At 35.7% G+C, this 19,600-nt stretch overlaps 2 protein-coding genes and 2 pseudogenes across 2 annotated transcripts; all 4 read right to left on the bottom strand.

Moving 5' to 3' along the window:
* Positions 1-3,109: 3,109 nt before the first annotated feature.
* Positions 3,110-4,905, bottom strand: LOC18591302 (cytochrome P450 CYP82D47-like; annotated as a pseudogene).
* A 1,376-nt stretch (positions 4,906-6,281) lies between these two features.
* On the bottom strand, positions 6,282-8,261 carry LOC18591301 (cytochrome P450 CYP82D47-like). The gene is made up of 2 exons (XM_007017349.3): positions 7,130-8,261; positions 6,282-7,005 (listed from the first exon to the last, which is right to left on the bottom strand). Exons 1-2 carry the CDS (start codon positions 8,069-8,071, stop codon positions 6,370-6,372), a joined length of 1,578 nt encoding a protein of 525 aa, XP_007017411.2. The 5' UTR covers positions 8,072-8,261; the 3' UTR covers positions 6,282-6,369.
* Positions 8,262-9,765: 1,504 nt separating this feature from the next.
* On the bottom strand, positions 9,766-11,618 carry LOC18591300 (cytochrome P450 CYP82D47-like). Its single transcript, XM_018125436.2, has 2 exons — positions 10,668-11,618; positions 9,766-10,542 (listed from the first exon to the last, which is right to left on the bottom strand). The coding sequence occupies exons 1-2, from the start codon at positions 11,616-11,618 to the stop codon at positions 9,913-9,915; spliced, it is 1,581 nt and encodes a 526-aa protein (XP_017980925.1). The 3' UTR covers positions 9,766-9,912.
* Positions 11,619-15,304: 3,686 nt separating this feature from the next.
* On the bottom strand, positions 15,305-16,979 carry LOC18591299 (cytochrome P450 CYP82D47 pseudogene; annotated as a pseudogene).
* Positions 16,980-19,600: the final 2,621 nt, after the last annotated feature.

The raw sequence follows: 19,600 nt of genomic DNA, 5'->3' as shown, positions 1-19,600 counted from the left end.
ATAAACATGAGAAATGTGTGGTGGAGAATTAAAGAATTAAAAGTCAAATATTTAAAATTTGAACCAATAAAGAAATGTCATGTGTCATGTTTTTATTATTTTATTATTTCTTTAAAAAAGACATAAAAATCAGCCCATTTCTCCCATAGTGGTCAGCCAAACCAGAAGAGAAGAGAAACCAAGGAAGAACAAACCCTAGGTGGGAAAAATCAAAATGTTAGAATTCAAGGATTTGATCAAGTAAAGGTAAAATTTCTTTAATTTTGCTAGTGATTTACCTTACCCATGCATTTTTTCTTAATTTTCATGGTTGAAAAACATGCTTTCATGGTGAATTCATGGCTGGTCAAAATGGGTATGGAGAGAGAATGATGTTAGATTGATTTGATTCTAAGTTTTGTTAGTGTTTTTAGTTAGTTAAGCATGTTTAGAAACAAAACAATAAGAAAAGAATCCATTTTCCTCATGAACCTTCAATGGCCGAACCCTATGTGAAGTGTAGAAGTAATGAATTGATTTTGTGATCAAGTGAATTGGTTGAAAATTTGATGATATGATGATTTATGGTGAGAAAATGGAATGGGAAAATTTTTAGTGATAGTGCACTATAATGGCCGAAATTTTCAAGAAGAATTGTGAGGGTTGTTAGGCAGAATTTTAGATTATTGGAATTATATTTAGTAAATTGAAATATTAGAAATGAAATGGAGCAATTTGGAGCCAAATCGAGCACAATTGTCATTTAATCGGGTAATAGGCCGAATTAGGTCAGCATCACATTTAAGCGGTAGTCGGATAAGTTGCATATCATATCATGCATATACACCGAGCCTGAATTGATTTTATAATGGTCAAGCATTGATGTGGTGAATTATGTATTGTACATTGTGGATAGATGGTGAGTAAATTACACTGGTAAAAGTACAGAGATTATGCTTGGAGACTAGGATTAGGAGTACATCGACTCCTAGAACTGTGAGTAAACTTATTATCGTCTTAATTATCTAGAGTAATTTTATACAATTGTGTGATTTTATGAAAAATGGGTTTAAATGGTAAATTGCTATGTTTTAGGAGAAATTATGATTTTATAAAATGATTTTATAAATTTTCTGAAAAATTGAATACTGGTTTTGAAAATTTGAATACTGGTTTTGAAAATAGAGTAATTGGACACTGCCTGCTTGTGTTATAAATTTATGGTTTTAAATTGAATGGCTTATGACAATATATGAGCATGAATGGCTAAACTGATTTTTGATGTTAGAATTATTTGTACTGTGTATTAAGCTTTGAGAGGCAAGGTTGTAATAAATTGTCATGTCATGCAAAAAAAAATTTTATAAATCAGGTGGTAGATAAAATAATCCATAGTCACTGCAGTGGTGGGGGTTTTCGTGGACTGTTTATGAAAGGGGCATGGTAACCCAATTATATATTTACCTTCAGGGGGAGATGTTGGATGAAGTATCTCTTGCGGTAAAGATTTGAGCGCACTTCACGTGGACCACCGCGTGAGAGTGAGACTCAGTCAACGCCAAGACATGGCTAAAATTTCGAAGGTAAAGACATTTAACAGCCTTGGCAGACTCGGTTGGAATAACCCTCGATCAAGGTATCCCTGATAACTGAGTATGAGAATGATTTTTGGCACGAGCCAAGCTTTTCAGAAAATCATAAGCCTAGTTGTTTATTTGGTTGAAATGAGTTGAAAGGTAATGAAATTACAGTATGATGACTTATTTTAATTCGTCTCTATTTACTCGTCTTTAGATAGTTTAGATGGTGTCTGTTTACTCACTGAGATTTTATAATCTCACCACCCTCATTTCCTCACATTTTAGGCTCGGGAAATTCCATAGTTAGCTGACTTTGACAAGGACCTTCATTGGGACTTGAATCGGCAAAAGCTGTAGGTTTTCAGCTTCCGATGCATTTTGGTTAGATGTGGACCCACGTGTCGCTGTAAAAGTAATTTTATACTTTGGTTATTTGCTTTATAGTATATATGAATATAATTAACTTTTACGCTATAAGAATTATTTACCGATAGCTTTATAAAAATTATTTTACAAGAAAATAATTTATTTTATTGAATATCTTTATTATATTCAAATGGTTAAATTCTCACTTCAAATGAACATTTTAGATACTTAATTTGTTTTTAAATCACTAAACATATATTTTCTACTTACCTACTATATTTTTAGCAAGTTTTGAGATTTTCAATAAAAAATGACGAAAATGCCCCTGTGAGTCAGAAAACAATACGTTATGTTCTGATTTGAAAATGACTCATAATCCTTCGAATTACGATATTTGATAACTATTGCTCACCAGGGAAGTGCGAAACTTGATACGAGAGCCTTGCGAGGTTTCGATCAGTATTCAGGTTGAAGAATGTCTGTCGAGGCTTCGCAGCAGTTGTCACGGGCTTGATGGGAGTTTTGGGTTGTGACAAATAAAGTCAAGGTTCTCATGATATCCATTATATTCTTCCTTCTATAAGAAAATGTTTGCAAACTTTTTCTTATAAAATTTCTCACATTCATCGATAAGATAATCAAGTTACAGATTTTCTGTCAAACCATAGATATCTTCATCAAGGCCTTCAAGTGTTTAATCAAGCTTCAGGTGAACTACGAGGTATATTAAAATTAAATAAAATTAATTTATCTTATGTTAGATTCAAATAATTGTAAGGGAGTAATGCTCCTTATTTATTCTATCTTTTGTAATTAAGTTGAATTTATTAGTTCATGTTTTTATAAATTTTATGTAAAAGGAGGTAATAGTTCCTATGAAATATTAATAGGGAGTAATGATATCTCTTTTGTGAGATATCTTATGTATTATTGAAGGTAAAGTTTATGTCCCCTCCCAAATATACCTCATTCTCATATCTTAATAAAATATTAATAGGGACTTGACCATAAGAGGTTTTCCAGCTTAAAAAAAAAAAACAGATTTAAAAATAAGAATAAATAACCACTTGGACTTGGTTTGATACTTAGACTTGGGCTTGATGCAAGCATGTAAATTATTATGAAATATCTTAAAAGTTTAGAATATTATTCAGTGCTTTCATAAATCAAATTAATTATATCAATCAGCTCGTGGACTCGTAAAGAGAAACAGGAAGGCGTGGGGTTATATGAACTTCAAGTGGAGTTGCTTTAGGACTTGCCAATACTGCTCCCACACGCATGTCAACTGGTTCATCAAACGGTGTCGCAAAGTCGAACCAATGCAGCACATTAGCGAGGGCGAGCTGCAAAATATGAAGCCCAAATGGAACTCCGGAGCACATTCTTCTACCGCTGCCAAACGGTATCAATTCAAAATTCTGTCCCCATACATCGACATCTTTGTGGGTGTCAAGAATCTTTCTGGTCGAAACTCACAAGGGTTTGACCACACAGTCGGATCACGATGAATCTTGTGAAGGTTTAGAATAAGCCAGGGGCCAGCAGAAACATGGTAACCATTTACTGTGCAGTCTTCGATGGCCTCATAGATCACGGAGAGGGGAAGAGGAGGGTATAGGCGGAACGTTTCCTTAATGACGGATTGAAGGTACACTAAGTTTTTGGTGTCAGATTCTGTCACTAGCAGTCTATCCTTACCGACTTGTGTGTCTAGTTCTTGTTGGACCTTCTTTAATGTGTTACGGTTATTGAGTAATAAAGATAAAGCCCATGTCATTGCAATTGTTATTGTATCTTCAGCGGCTAAGATAAGAGTCTGTTGGATTAGATAGTACAGAAACATCAGTAATAATGAACACAGTAGTTTCTAACTTCCCTTCTGCCATTAATGTCAATAGTTTCATTTGAATTAATGGCAATATGCATGAAAGAGTGACATTAGGAAGATTTTGGGGTATTGCTGAAGTTAATTAAATGAGATTTTTTCAACAATGATTTGGTTAACGAATGCATATACCAGACACGTGGCTTTGTTGATTGTATCAGGATCCTTCCCCTCTGTATCACAGGGGAAAGACAGCATTACTCCCATAAAATCTTCCTCGCTCTTGTTGGCCTCATTTGCAGCACTTTTGTGCTTGTGCTCTTGTAGCCATCCCTCAACAACTTGATCGAGTTCTTTTGCTATCTTCTTCATTAACTTCTTCTCTCCTCCTATGTCCAACCATCTCAAAAACGGCAGTGCATCTGACACCACGATCTTCCCGCTTAGTTGAATGAAGTCGTCCAAAGACTTCTTCCATTTCACGGTTTCACCGCCTTCGCTGGAATTCGGGATTCGCTTCCCTACAATAATCCTCAGAATCAAGTTAAGACTAACATCTTTGAACCATCTCTGCATGTCCACCAATACTTCATCAGAGTTTGTTCGCTTCTTGCCGCATAGCTGATATAATTGTTGCAGAGATGATTTTACCTCGGAATCAAGCACGTGTTTGAGCATGTCGAGCCGGTGGTTCGAGAGGAGCTCAATGTTGACGAACTTGCGTACTTGACGCCAGTAAGGTCCATACGGAGCAAAGGCAATTATGGAGTTGTTGTAGCCCAAAATTTCCATGGCGGTTAGCTTTGGACGAGTGGCAAAGGCTTTGTCGTTTGTGGTGAGACATTGTTTAGCAATCTCCGAATTACTCACCACCAAAGCTCTGTGCACACCCAACTTGATAGCGAAGAATGTTCCAAATTTGTCCGCCATGTTGGCCAAGGTTATGTAAGGTGGTCGTGGCCCTCCCAGGAGGCGGAGATGGCCTATTATAGGCCATGCGCCGCTGGCGTCTGGTGCCGTTCTCTTTTTGTTTGTGTTGCTTGAGGCAGAATTTGAAAACCATAGAAGGGAGAAAAGAAAAAGTATGAATGAGACAGCAAGTATTGCAACCGTTGAAGTTGCTGGGAATGAATGAAAAATGTCCATCGCTAGCTAGTTTCCCACTTTCACGAGCTATGAGCAATGCAGGTTAAGGGACTTGGCTTTATAGGATTTGGATTTCCCATCAGCATAGCAATGTAAGGCATGATGGCGCAGTAAATATAATTAAAAATAATAAATACCTAAAGAGAATTCATTGAATATATTTGGTAAAATCATGGAAAACTTAGTTAATGAGAACTATAATCTGGAACTGAAACCAAATGATTAACAAATCTCGTAGGATTAATAAACAAATGTGGATTGATCTTGGCCTGGTTTGAGAGTTGAGAGAGCTGTGCGGAGTATAGGATAGGCTCATATGGTGATCAAATTAGGATATCTTCTAATTTACCACCTCAAGAGTCTGAGAGGATGGTTGAAACTATGATTAGCTTAGGACAGGGCTGATGGTTGAAACTAGGATTAGCTTAGGATAGGGCGGTGGAGGATGGTTTATACTAGGACTAGCACAGGATAGTTGACCATGAAAATGGATTAAAAAAACTGATGGTTGATAATTGAAGAGATAATTCGTGAAACTCTATTATTTCCTCTTAAATTGTGAAGACATTTTTATTTTTTAATCTTTTCATTAGGGTCACTTACAAAATATTGCCACCAAAGAGTCAGATTCAATTGCAAAAGTTTTTCTTATACCCATTAAAGAGGAGAGACCAAAAAAAAAAATTGAAAAGCCATTTTGATTGTCAACAATTCGATATAATTCGAATCTTGTTCACCAAAAGGACAGAAAAAGATACACATGTAGCCATTTCCACTACAATCTTCCGCAGATTCATGTGGAATTGAGAGTGGCAATGCCAGTACATGAAGGCAATGTTTCCTCGATGGTAGCTTGAAGATAATAGACGGATACCAAGCCCATAACGTAAAGGAATAATAACGATAGTGGGGGTATTGAAGATGAATTAATTTCGATTTAATTAGTTATTCCTGTTTTCATTAATTGATTTCTTGATATTATTACTTTGAAACTTACCAGGATCTGTCTAAGTGGTCGGCGATGGTATATTAGGCATGAAGATGCCCTTTGTTTTTCTGGATTCTACTGTCTTTGTTCATGTATCCCATTTCAGTTAAAAGAGAGAAATTAGTATAAAAAGGACACCACATGAATGGCAGAGATTAGATTAATTAACAGTGGAGTTGACGAAGGCTAATCAATTGATTGGAGGCAGGAATTGCTATCACATCGTCCGGCCACAAAATCCTCCCGGAGTAACCCCCACCAACTCCCACAATGAATTATGAATGCATGAATAAGACAAGAACATTGAACAACCCAGAAAGAAACCGGGAAAAAGTTAAAAGTACTTAAATGCAAGCAAGGGAGTAATTATGAATAAATAAATGCTACCACAAGAGAAATGAAGCATCCCGAAATTATTATTAAATATCTGAGAAGTTTAGAGTGTAATACAGTACGATTATAAATCAACTTAATTGTAGCAATCAGCTCGTAGACTCGTATAGAGAAGCAGGAAGACGTGGAGTTATATGAACTTCAAGTGGAGTTGCTCTAGGACTTGTCAATCCTGCTCCCTCACGCATAGCAACTGGTTCATCTAACGGGGTTGCAAAGTCGAACCAGTGCAGCACATTAGCGAGTGTGAGATGCAAAATCTGAAGCGCAAACGAAACTCCGGGGCACATTCTTCTTCCACTGCCAAACGGTATCAGTTCAAAGTTCTGTCCCCTGACATCAACATCTTTGTGGGTGGTCAAGAATCTTTCTGGTCGAAATTCACAGGGGTCTGACCACACTTCCGGATCGCGATGAATCTTGTGAAGGTTTAGAATGAGCCACGTGCCAGCAGAAACATGGTAATCGTTTACTGTGCAGTCTTCGATGGCCTCATGGATAACAGAGAGGGGAGCAGCAGGGTATAGGCGTAACGTTTCCTTAACGACGGATTGAAGGTACACTAAGTTTTTGGTGTCTGATTCCGTCACTAGCAGTCTATCCATACCAACCTGGGTGTCTAGTTCCTGTTGGACCTTCTTCAGTCTGTTACGGTTATTGAGTAATAAAGAAAAAGCCCATGTCATTGTGATTGATGTTGTATCTTCAGCCGCTAAGATAAGAGCCTGTTAGATCAGAGAGTATAGATCAATACAATAACTTATTTGGTCTAATTAAATGAGATTTCTGCTGAGCAAAAAAAGATATGAGATTTTTTTCAAGGATGATTTGGTTAACAAGTGTATATACTAGAGACGTGGCTTTGTTGACTGTATCAGCATCGTGCTCCTCTGCATCACGGAGGATAGACAGCATCACTCCCATGAAATCTTCCTCGCTATTGGCCTCATTTGCAGCTCTCTTGTGCTTGTGCTCTTGTAGCCATCCCTCAACAACTTGATCCAGTTCTTTCGCTATCTTCTTCATGAACTTCTCCTCTCCTCCTATGTCCAGCCATCTCAAAAACGGCAACGCATCTGAGACCACGAATTTCCCACCTAGTTCAGAGAAGTCGTCCAACGACTTCTTCCATTTCACGGTTTCATCGCCTTCGCTGGAGTTCGGGATTCGCTTCCCGACGATAATCATCAGAATCACGTTAAGAACAACATCTCGGAACCATCTCTTCATGTCCACCAATACTTTAGCGGAATTACTTCTCTTCTTGTCCCATAGCTGATATAACTGTTGCAGAGATGTCTCTACCTCGGATTCCCTCACGCGTTTAAGCATGTCGAGCCGGTGGTTCGACAGGAGCTCAACGGTGGCGAATCTGCGTACTTGACGCCAGTAAGGTCCATATGGCGCAAAGGCAATCATGGCGTAGTTGTAGCCCAAAATTTCCATGCCAGCAAGCTTCGGACGAGTAGCGAAGGCTTTATCGTTTGTGGTGAGACATTCTTTAGCAATCTCCCAATTGCTCACCACCAAAGCTCTATGCACACCCAACTTGATAGTAAATATTGTTCCAAATTTGTCCGCCATGTTGGCCAAGCTTAAGTGAGGTGGTCGTGGCCCTCCTAGGAGGGGGACATGGCCGATTATAGGCCATGCGCCGCTGGCTTCTGTTGCCGTTCTCCTTTTGTTTCTGCTGCTTGAGGCAGTTCTTGAAAACCATAGAAGACAGAAAAGAAAGAGTATGACCGTAAAAGCAAGTACTGCAACCGTTGACTTTGCTGGGACTGAATCCATTGTCGACTAGTTTGCTACTTCTAAGTAAATATAATTAAAAATCCATCTTGGGAAATGAAAAATATGTCTTATTACAATTTGCAAGATGCAATCACGTACGTCATTGGAATTGGAACTTTGCAGCAGAAAGCAATAAGATTTGAATTTTTCTCTTACCACAAAGTCAAAGTTTTATTGTTCTAGTTGGAAAATATGACAATTTTTTGATCAGTTGTCATGTATCCTGAGTCGAAATTGCACAGGAATCGTGAGAAAATTTTAGCCAGCATGACGTCTCAAGTTGATAAATATGTATGTGGTCCAACTCCATTGTCTCCTTTAGCCATTGAAGAGGAATTCGAAACACTATAGCCACGTATTACTCATGAATAAACCTAATAGCATGCTTGGTTTACTTAAAGAAATAAAATGAAAATAAAATAATTATTTTAAAAAAATAAAATAAGAGAAGAATAATTATTATATAGATTGGTTCATAAAAATAAAATAGGATAGAAATTGTCATTATTACTTATTTCATTGTTTTGTTAGCAGAAATAATTATAAAAATAATTAAGAAATAATAAATAAATGATAAAAATACTTTTTATTAAAATTTAAAGATTTTTTAATTAAAAAACAAAAATACTTTGATGAGAAAAAAATACCCTTTATTAAAATTAAAGAATTTATTTTCTTAAAAGATAAAAATATTCTAAGTAATAAAATCAAAATAACTTTTACTATAATTAAATAATATTTTCATCAAAAAACAATATATTTTTATTATAATTCAATAATATTTTGTCTTAAAAGATAATTAAACCTTTTGTTATAATTAAATAATATTTAATATTAAAAGATAAAATATATTCTTCATTAAATTTAAATAATACTAAATAATATCTTTATTATATTTATTATATTCAAATAATAATATTAAATAATATTTTTATAATATTTATTATAGTTAAATAATATTTAAATATATTTATTTATTTATTTTTAAATGAAATAAAAAATTTTGTGTCTTTTGTGTTTTAGAGAGACGAGTGAGGAAGAGAGAGAAAAAAAATAAAATTAGTATTTTTTTATAAAGTAAATTTTTAAATTGTAAAAAAACATATTTGTTTAATTAAAATTTTTTTTATTCTTAATAATTTGAAATAGTCATTACTGAAGAGGGCCTTGATAATGACTATTTAAATTTTTCTTAAAATGACTATTTTGAATAGTAATAATTCTATTAAATCAAATAAAATTTTATTTTATAAATGAAAACAGAGGAGGAATGATTATTCAATTTTCTCCAACAAGCATGTCCTGAAAGAATTCAAACTTGGAGGATAAATCTTCCTTGTCTGAATGGATGAGGATAAGTTTAAACCGACAAACCATGTTCAGCCACTTATTAAAGAAAAGAGACTTGTAAGCTTTTCAGAGCCACGAGAAAGGAGACAGATGGTTGGAATGAAAACAGACATGTGCCTTTACTAATCCTGATTCTTTTCTAATCAAATGAATTAAAGTTCAAATCTTCTATGTTTAGATATAAAAAACTATTTTGAGTCTGGAACCCTGAATGATTAGGTTGCTTATGATTTCAAGCTAGTCTATTAATTAAATGATGTCAAATCAGTTTGCTACACATGGGTCATCACTTGAATACTTTAAATAGAAATTACATGAAACAAGTCACCTTCTTGTCGGTGTAGTTTTCTGGTTTGGACTTTGAAACCCAAACTGAAACAAGGCACCCCATCTCAGTTGAAACGCGATGCCCAACTTGAAATTTATTGCGACCAAAAGAACCCGTACAACTGTTCAATTATTCAGGGGTTGAAGTAAAATTACTTTACAAATCATTTTAACTCATAACAAGAGTTAGGAAGACGTGGAGATATAGAGACTTCGAGTGGAGTAGCTTTAAAGTTTGACAGCCCGGCTGCCTCTCGCATATCAACTGGTTCATCGAATGGCGTTGCTAAGTCAAACCCATGCAGCAAATTGGCTAGCGTAAGCTGCACAACCTGAAGCGCAAAGGAAACTCCAGGGCACATTCTTCTTCCACTACTAAATGGTATCAACTCAAAATTCTGACCCCTTACATCAAAATTTTTGTGAGTAGTCAAAAACCTTTCCGGTTGAAACTTGTAAGGATCAGACCATACGCGAGAATCGCGATGGATTTTGTAAAGATTGATGAGAAGTTCTGTGCCTGCAGGGATATGGTAGCCATTAACGGTGCAGTTTTCCATGGATTCATGAGGCACTGCGAGTGGTCCGGCAGGGTGTAATCGCAAGGTTTCCTTGATTATGGCTTGAAGGTAAACTAAATTCTTTATATCATTTTCCTCCACTGGCTTGTCTTTACCGATATGGATGTCTATTTCTTGCTGTGCTTTCTTCAACGCATCACGATTATTGAGTAATAAGGCTAAACACCATGTCAATGTAACCGCTGTGGGATCAGTGGCTGCTAAGATAAGAATCTGAAAAGTAATCGAAAGATAACATATATAATTTAAATTGTCAAAGGTAAAATCTGAATGGAGTTATTTCTAAATGAAGTTTATGATTGATTATTGATGAATTAACAAATCAAATTAGAGCATACCAGGCACGTAGCTTTGTTTATTGTATCAGCATCATACTCCTTGGCGTCGGTGAGGATTGACAGCATGACATCCATGAAGTCTTCTTCCTCGTCCCTGAACTCACCCGAAGCTCTCTTTTGCTTGTGCTCTTGTAACCATTCCTCAGCAACTTCGTTCAGTACTTTCTTCACCTTCTTCATCAACCTCTCGTCTCCCCCAATGTCCAACCATCTCAAAAATGGGAATGCATCCGCTACCAAAAACTTCCCACTCAACTCGAAGAACTCCTTCAACGCGTTCTTCCATCTCCCACTCTCTGCATCATTCCCCAAACTCGAAATTCGCTTCCCTACTATCATCTTGAGAATCACGTTGGCGGTTGCATCGCGGAACCATTTATCCATCTCCACCAAAACCTTATCAGAGCTATTTTTGTTCTCTTTCCAAAGTTGATATAACTCTTGTAAGGATACCTTCATCTCAGATTCTCGTACATGTTTGAGCATATCCAGTCGGTGGTTCGAGAGGAGCTCGAGAGTGGTAATTTTACGCATGTTGCGCCAGTATGGTCCGTAAGGTGCGAAGCCAAACATGGCGTGGTTGTAGCCCAAAACCTCCATGGAAATATTTTTTGGACGAGTGGCAAAGGCTTTGTCGTTGGTGGTTAGGCATTCCTTGGCAGTTTCCCAGCTGCTCACAACCAAAGCTCTACGCACACCCAACTTGATGGTAAAGATTGGGCCATATTTGTCTGCCATGGCGCTCAATGTTAGGTGTGCTGGTTGCCGTCCTGCTAGGAGGTGGAGATGGCCAAGTACAGGCCATGAATTTCCAGCTTCTGGTGCTGCTCTCTTTTTGTTTGTGCATCTGAAGGAAGTTTTTGATATCCATAGAAGGATAAGAAAGAATACCGGAAGGGAAAATGTTATTGCTATCGTTGAAATTGCTGGGTATGAATGAGAAGTATCCATTGCCAAACTTGAGCAATGGAGGTTATGGTACTTGCAGACGTATACATTCTTGTGGCAGCGTAAGGATTTTAAATAGCTTCACGATTGTGCCTTCACTTATCCTAATTCCTTTCAAATCAAATATATTAAAGCTCAAATCTTCTTTCTTTAAAGTTCAAATCACATGGTTCATTACTTAAATACTTAAATGGAAATTACTTGAAAGAAGAAATCCAAGTCACCTCCAAGTTGGTGTGCTTCTTTGGTTTGGGCTTTGAAACCCAAACTGAAATAAGGCACCCTTTCACACAGAGGCCAACTTGAAGTTTATTGCAACCAAAAGAACCTGTAGAACAGTGAAAGAGTTGAAGTAAAATTACTTTACAAATCATTATAACTCATAACAAGAGGCAGGAAGGTTTGGAGTTGTTCTAGGACTTGTCAATCGAGAAAGGAAATGTAGCCACTTATTACTCGTGGAGAATACCTTACATTACTTTTTCTAATATAAGATGCATATGCTCGATCATTTACATATCAACGATTCTTACAATCCATTTTAGAAGAAGGAAGTCATTAAAGATAAGAGAAATATTTTTAACCCAATGATTAGTATAAACTACTGCCTTTCTTATATGAATGAGATCATATTTAAACAGTTTTGATGGTTGATTTATCCGTATAGATAGGCTGTAAGGCGTGGAGACAAGAGGACCTCGAATGGGGTGGCCTTGAGGTTGGTTATTCCTGAGCTCTGAGTCATATCAATCAATGGGTTCATCCGACAGGGATGTTATTTCAAATCCATCCACTACTTGAAGGGCGAAAGAGGCTACAGGGCACACCCTTCTGCCACTTCCAAAGGGTAAAAATTCGAAGCTCCGACCCCTCATGTCAATATCCTTGTGTATCGTGAGAAATCTTTCTGGTTGAAACTTGTGAGGATCTGGTCAAATGTGAGGATCTCTATGAATCTTGAATGCGTTAAAGATAAGCTTTGTGCCCCTTCGGGATATGGTAACCACCCACGACGCAATCTTCCATGGATTCATGAGGTAGTAGCAGTGGCACGAAGGCGGAGGGTTGTGTTGTGACCTCTCAAAAATTTTAAAATATTTTATATATCATATATTTAACAGTGGCAAGCTTGCGTATATGGTGCCAATAGGAGCCATAAGGGCTGAAACCGAATACAGCATAGTTGTAACCCAAGATTTCAAATGCAATTGATTTCGGGCGTGTGGCAAAGACTTTATCATTTGTTGACAGGCACTCTTTGGCTAGCTCGCGATTACTCACGATTACAGCTTGAGATAAACCGAGCTTGATGGTGAAAATAGGTCCATAGTTGCCTGCCCTTTTGAACAGCAGCCTAAGGTAATATGGGGTGGGGGTTGCACTTTGAATAGGTGAAGGTGGCCAATAATAGGCCATGCACTATCAGCTAGCGGTGGCATTCTCTTCTGAATTGAATTTCTTCTCGATATCAATAAAAACCCACAAAGAAACAGTAAGAGAGTTAAGAATTCAATATCAAAAAGGAGTTGAAAATGGAAGGGAGAAATCCATATCTAGTGTAATAATTTCTAAGTGACACAAGAGTTGAGGTTTGAAGATAAAAGAACCCTATATTTACTAGTTATACCATTTAAAATTCTGAAACAACTGAAGAATATAATATATTATCCACTCTAAATTTGTCTCTAAAATATTTTAACATTAATTAGATTCATCATGAGAATATGACAAACTCTTTTATCGACATCTCTAATTGTTTTAATCAAAGATTTTTGTGAATCATTACCATCTAAATCATAGATAAAATATTTTCACCTAAAATCACTTAAAATAATAAATTCTCTATCTTTACCTTCTTTTTCTTGACTTGATAGACATGGCACTTTGAGGATAAAGTTTGATATCTTACTTCTATATTATCTCATAAATACTATATTAATTAAAAATTTTTAATCAAAAATTTTCAATTTTGATTTAAATTATTCAAAATATTAAAATTATTAAATGATTTATCTAGATGCCTATGCCTAGGCTTCTTTGGTCACGTGCCCATGGTTGGCTGTAAATTAATTCCCAAGAAACTAGGCTTTGGAATTACGCCGTCATCTTTAACTTCAGCTCTATTTTGCTTAGCTCTTCCTCAGGGAAAAGGTTTTCCCGTGCATTGGTTGCAACCCACTCGTTTTCCACGAGGCTGATGTTTCAAACAGTTGACCAACGTGCATTTGCGATCCGCCCCATGCCCTTTGAGCCCAGAAGGCCCATTCTTAGTAAAACCAAGCCTAAAAACAAAGCCCAAGCCCAAACAATGTGTATTTACTTCTTTTTTTTTAATTTGAGGAAAAAAAGGTTGAATTTTACTTTTTAGATAAAAAGATCATGCACCAATCAATAAGTAAAATACTCACGTACCGTGCATTTATTTATTTTGTTAAGAGAAATTAAGAAAATTATTTAGTTCTTCTATGTGAGTGAATTAATTTAAGATATTGAGGAACATGGCATAATAAATATTTAAATTAAGATTCAGACTAAATTAATTAAATAATAATATGTGATTTTTATTTGATTATAGTATTCGAGATAATAATTAACCTTACCATATGATTTTCCATTAGATGGAATGTGACTTTTGAAAATCACCGTCTTCCCCAAACTTTTTAATCTATTTATCATGCATTTTTTCTTATTAATTCATATATTTGTAATAAAAAAATATAGACTTGGTAATTTGTGTTAACGTGTCGTAAATGTGTCAGACACGATTAGACACGAAATACGTTAAGGTTAAACACGAACACAACACGTTTAATATTCATATCTTAAATTTAAAATAAATACACGTATATGTTTAATACACGTGTAACACGATACGACACGATTAACACGTTTATTAAAAGTGTCAATATATGACACGACACGATTAATAACACATTTAACACGATTAACACGTTTAACACATTTAACACGATTAAATAAAAATATTTACAATTAAATAATATTTTATTATTTAAATTTAAAATCTATAATTATAAAAGTAATTATAACAAAAAAATAATAATAATAACATCAAATAATCACCAAAAGTTAAAAATTACGGTTGAACATGTATAATTACATTATACCCTTTATAAAATTTAAAAAAAAAACTTATTAAAACAATTATTTAAATGGTTAAAATAGTTTTTAACTATTAATTTTTAATAGGTTAATAAATGTGTCATGTATACATGTTTAAACACGATAACAAGATTAAACACGATAACACAATTAAGTAAACGTATTTGTCATGTCTGACACATTAAGACATGAAAATTTTCGTGTCTTTAACATGTCAGACATGATTAGACACAAAACACGTTAAGACTAAATCCAAAACCTGTTTAACCCGTGTCGTCTCATGTCTTGTTAACGTGTCGTATTCAAAATTGTCAGGTCTAAAAAAATATGACATGCATATACTTGTAAAAGAAAATTGAACAATGCTAGTCCATCTTGAAAGTAAAACACTTGCTTTATTGATGGCTGTATCTACTATAACAGAGGCAAATACCAACTGTATATAAGTAAAACAACCGAAGCATTCTTATAAGTCAAACCAATGATGGCTGTATCTACTATAACATCGGAGCAAAATGATGATCTCTTGGCCTTGTTCGCTCTTTATTCATGCAATCTTCGCGTAGGATTTATTGTCTATATAGCTCAGGGGCAAGGCGTGGTGAGATAAGTGCTTCGAGTGGGGTAGATTTCTTGTTGGTCAATCCAACTGTGCCGCTCAAGTCAATCAAACCATTGGCTGGGGTGGAGAAATTGAAGGCGTGTAAGAAGTTAGGCAGTGTCAAGTGCAGCATCTGGAGAGCGAAAGATGTTCCAGGGCAGCTTCTTCTACCGCTACCAAATGGCATCAGCTCGAAATGCTGGCCCCTAACATCCACGTCTTTGTTGGTGGTGAGAAACCTCTCCGGCCTGAATTCCGATGGCTCTGGCCATATTTTAGGGTCTCTTTGGATCTTATGGAGGTTCACGATCAGCCGAGTGCCATCGGGGATATCATAGCCGCCGACACAGCAGCATTCACTGAGTTCACGGGGTGCTGAAAGAGGTGCGGGAGGATACATTCTCAATGTCTCTTTGATTATGGCTTGGATGTAGACCAATTTGCTGATATCTGATTCATGCACGAATCTTTCCTTCCCAACATGAGTGTCTAGTTCTTCTTGAGCCTTTTTTAATAAGTGAGGATTGTTTAGCAGCAGCGAGAGGGCCCATATTAAGGTAACTGCTGTAGTGTCACTGCCTTCTAGAATCATGTTCTGCAATGTCCAGTTTTGATGATTTAAATATATTTTAGAACTGAATGGGGAAATAATTTTTTTTAAAAAAAATGAAAAAAAAAAAAGAAGAGTGGAGAATAGATCATACCAAGGATGTGGCTTTGTTGATGGTATCAGCATCATAACCTGCAAGGTCTGAACCTCTAAGGACAGACTGCATCACATGCATGAAATCCTTGTCGGTTTTAGTTTCATCCCAACGTCCATTCCTCCTATGGTCATCCAACCATCCCCCAACGATTTCGTCCAACTCTTTTGCATTCTTCTTCATGTGCTTTACATGGCCGCCTAGATCAAGCCATCGGAGAAAAGGAACTGCATCTCCCATCACGAACATACCTGTCAAGTGAAAGAAATCCCTTAACGCCTTGCGGTATTGTGTCACCACTTTCTCATCTTCCTTAGCACCACCAGTGTACCTTTTCCCAGCAACCATCCTAAGAATAACGTTCAGAGTCAAGTCCCCAAACTGTTTCTTCATCTCAACGAAGACATGGCCCGAATCATTCTTTTCCTCAAGCCAAAACTTGTATAAATCTTTCAGTGAGCCTTCTATTTCCGAGACGAAAACATTCCTGAGTTTCTCGATCCTGTGATTTGATAGCAGCTCCAGCATGGTTATTTTGCGCATTTCACGCCAGAACTGTCCATAAGGAGAAAACCCAAACATGGCATAGTTGTATCCCAAGTGTTCTGCTGCTGCCATTTTGGAACGAGAGGACGCAGCCATATCATTGACGGTAAATATTTCCTTGGCTATGTCGCTCGAACTCACCACCGCCGCTTGATGGACACCTAACCGGATCATGAAGACAGGTCCATGTTTATCAGCCATGGCTCCCAATGTCACGTGAGGTTGCTCTGGTCCCCCTAACAGCGGGAGGTGACCAATTATTGGCCATGCACCCCCAGCTTCGGGTGCAGCTCCGCCACTTTGTCTAGACCCTTTGAGTTTATTGTATAAAAACAATACTGTGATGGCTAATAGTGCTACTTAACCAAAATATTGGAGAAGAAGATCCATCATAGCAGAACCAGAAATTGGTAGGTGGGAGAGATCTTCTTCTAAGTATGGGACTGTTCTGCGTTTTGCTCACATATTTATAGTTGGTCTAGCAAGACTACCATATCCTACAAAGATTAAGGAATATTTATTTCATCCCCCGCTGCCTAGACCCACAATAGTTGTTCCATCATCGATGTTTGACTGAATTGTTCTCGTGCCATAATTGGTGCCAGTGGCGGAGTGGGAGAGGTAGGGTGGCAGCAGTTTTTATTTTTATTTTTATTTTTATGTGTATAAAATTTAAAATGTCTAGCTTTACCACCCTTACATATATCAAATGAATTTGTTTGAATTAGTGATAAGAAATTTAGTTTAATTTTTTAAAGTTCGGGTTCAATTCCTTCTAAACTCAAATTTTGAAATTATTTTTTTTCTTTTTAACCCTTTTATTCTTTTTTAATCTTATCGTTCTTTGCCCTTTTTTGTTCTCTTTTTTTTTTTTCCTTTTTAGTTTTCTTATACTAAATCCTTTTATTTTTTTTTAGTCATCCATAAATTTGAAAGCGTGAAAGTGAAAATTTAATGTTTTTTTTTTTTTTGCTTTGTTTCTTGCTCTCTGGTCTGGACACTAAATTCTGGTTGGTGCGAATTTCATTGCGATTGGTCTATGATGGAAATGCATAGTGTTTGACCCATGTGATCCTAAGGAAGCAATTGTATAAATCTTTGAAACGAAGTCCATGAATTAGAAAGCATGAAAATGAAAATCTAATGTTAATTTCGTTTTTTTTTTTTGTTTCTTTTGCTTTGGTTTGGATACTGAATTTTGGTTGACGAGGATTTCATTGCGATTGGTCTTTGATGGATGTTTGGATTTTGATAGTGCTTATTGTAATACGGAACTATAATATAATTATTTGAAGAATTATATTTAATAAGATAATTATTCATAATTTTTTAATTATAACTTTTTATTAACAAATATTTTTATAAATAATATTTATTATTTAATTTAAAAATTAAAATAATAAAAAATTAATTATTTATTAATATTTTATTCTAAAAATTAAAATACCATCATTATCAAATTATGTGACACTTGTTTTCCTTCTGAAAATTCAAGGCTAACGGTGCTAAAAGTGACGTTGCTAGTTTGGAAATTTCATTAACATAAGTCTTGACCCAAAGAAAATATCAAATGGCTACAGTCCTATTTTGTTTGAAGTTTCAGTTTGTACTGATCAAAAGGAGGAGGGAACGACAGTTCACCTGTCTACATTCGATTTCGCAAGGCTATGCCCCCTACATAGGAAAGGGGCTTAAGGACCCTTCCTCTGCACCCCATCAACACATCCAAGCCGAGAGGTGCACCACATTTCCAGAGTCCAATTAACCTATATGTATAGGCCAGAACGAATCTCGGATAGAAGATAACTTTTTTTGCATAGGAAGACGGACGTGTGCTGGGTGGAAATTAAGACTAGACATTAGAGGTTTGAACTTGGAAATAACTTCAGTCACCATGAAACATAAAAGCTTTGAAAAATCCGGCCTACTGATACAGATTAGAAAGAAAGGTGCTAGGTATGACCTTTCCAAGGCATTTACAGTGTAACACAGAACCGAAACCCTGATAATATTTTAAGTTATAGAAAACCATTTCCAAGCAATAATAGTAATCAGTAATTCTCACTTTCCACAGCCACAGTAGCTAGTAAGGATGTTTTAATAAAAGAGTCAAGGTAGACAGGTAGAATTTAAGGCAGGATGATGCGAAATGCTGGAACTGAACATTGAATTTAAAGCTCCCAACAATTCCTTTTTGTTTTTTTTTTTTGCCCATTTTGGGGTATATAACATAGACAAAATTAACACCAAATCAGCATATAGACCAAATATCTGCTGAGCATAGAACAAAGATTTTGAATAGACCAGGAGAAACGAGCTCTCCTAGGATATCTGAACGCCGCACTCTAGTCAAGAATTACGTGAATGATCCAGAAAGATGGCTATGCTTGGAGAGTCAAGTTTGCTTCAGCTCCAATTTCGAATAGACCACTGGCTTTAGGAGGGGAAGTTCATTACATAAAATATGATTCATAATATTTTTATGAAAGCCCCACTTTTCACATTATAATAAACATGTTCAGCATATTATAATGAGCGTCCCATTTTTCACGTTAATATTTAAATTAAAATATTATAATTTATTATAATATGTTAATACGTTATCTTAATTGATGTGAAATAAAAATAATAAATAATATTTTAAATATTTGTTTTTATTAATATTGACATTGATTTAATTTAATAATAAATAAATAAATAAAATTTTTTAAAAATATTATATCATTTTTAATGTACTTATTTCACATTATGTTATGAAAACTAGGGGGAAAAAACTATTAGAATTCATCAAAAATTGCTCCACCATCCGAAGTAGGGGAAGAGAACAATTTTTATAAGGAAGGAGAAAAAATTATGAACCAAATACGTGTTGCCATATGGATTTGATGATGTCATAATCACGTAATTAATTATTTCAAAAACACATAGTTGAACTAATTTACTCATGTGTCATATATTTATCCCTTAAGATAATATTTAAATTGGACAAATCAAAATTTAGTTATTGATTATCC

This window comes from Theobroma cacao, chromosome 8 (assembly GCF_053813885.1).
Source record: "Theobroma cacao isolate CCN51 chromosome 8, ASM5381388v1, whole genome shotgun sequence".
In the NCBI taxonomy this organism is placed as follows: Eukaryota; Viridiplantae; Streptophyta; class Magnoliopsida; order Malvales; family Malvaceae; genus Theobroma; species Theobroma cacao.
Note: the sequence above shows the minus strand (reverse complement) of the source record. Positions and strands in the feature narration are given on the sequence as shown.

Coding starts and splice junctions, on each gene's coding strand:
- LOC18591300 (XM_018125436.2), bottom strand. CDS start 11,618: ATGGATACTTCTCATTCATACCCAGCAATTTCAACGATAGCAATAACA. Junction 10,543..10,667: donor TAAACAAAGCTACGTGCCTG/GTATGCTCTAAT, acceptor ATTACTTTTCAG/ATTCTTATCTTAGCAGCCAC.
- LOC18591301 (XM_007017349.3), bottom strand. CDS start 8,071: ATGGATTCAGTCCCAGCAAAGTCAACGGTTGCAGTACTTGCTTTTACG. Junction 7,006..7,129: donor TCAACAAAGCCACGTCTCTA/GTATATACACTT, acceptor CTGATCTAACAG/GCTCTTATCTTAGCGGCTGA.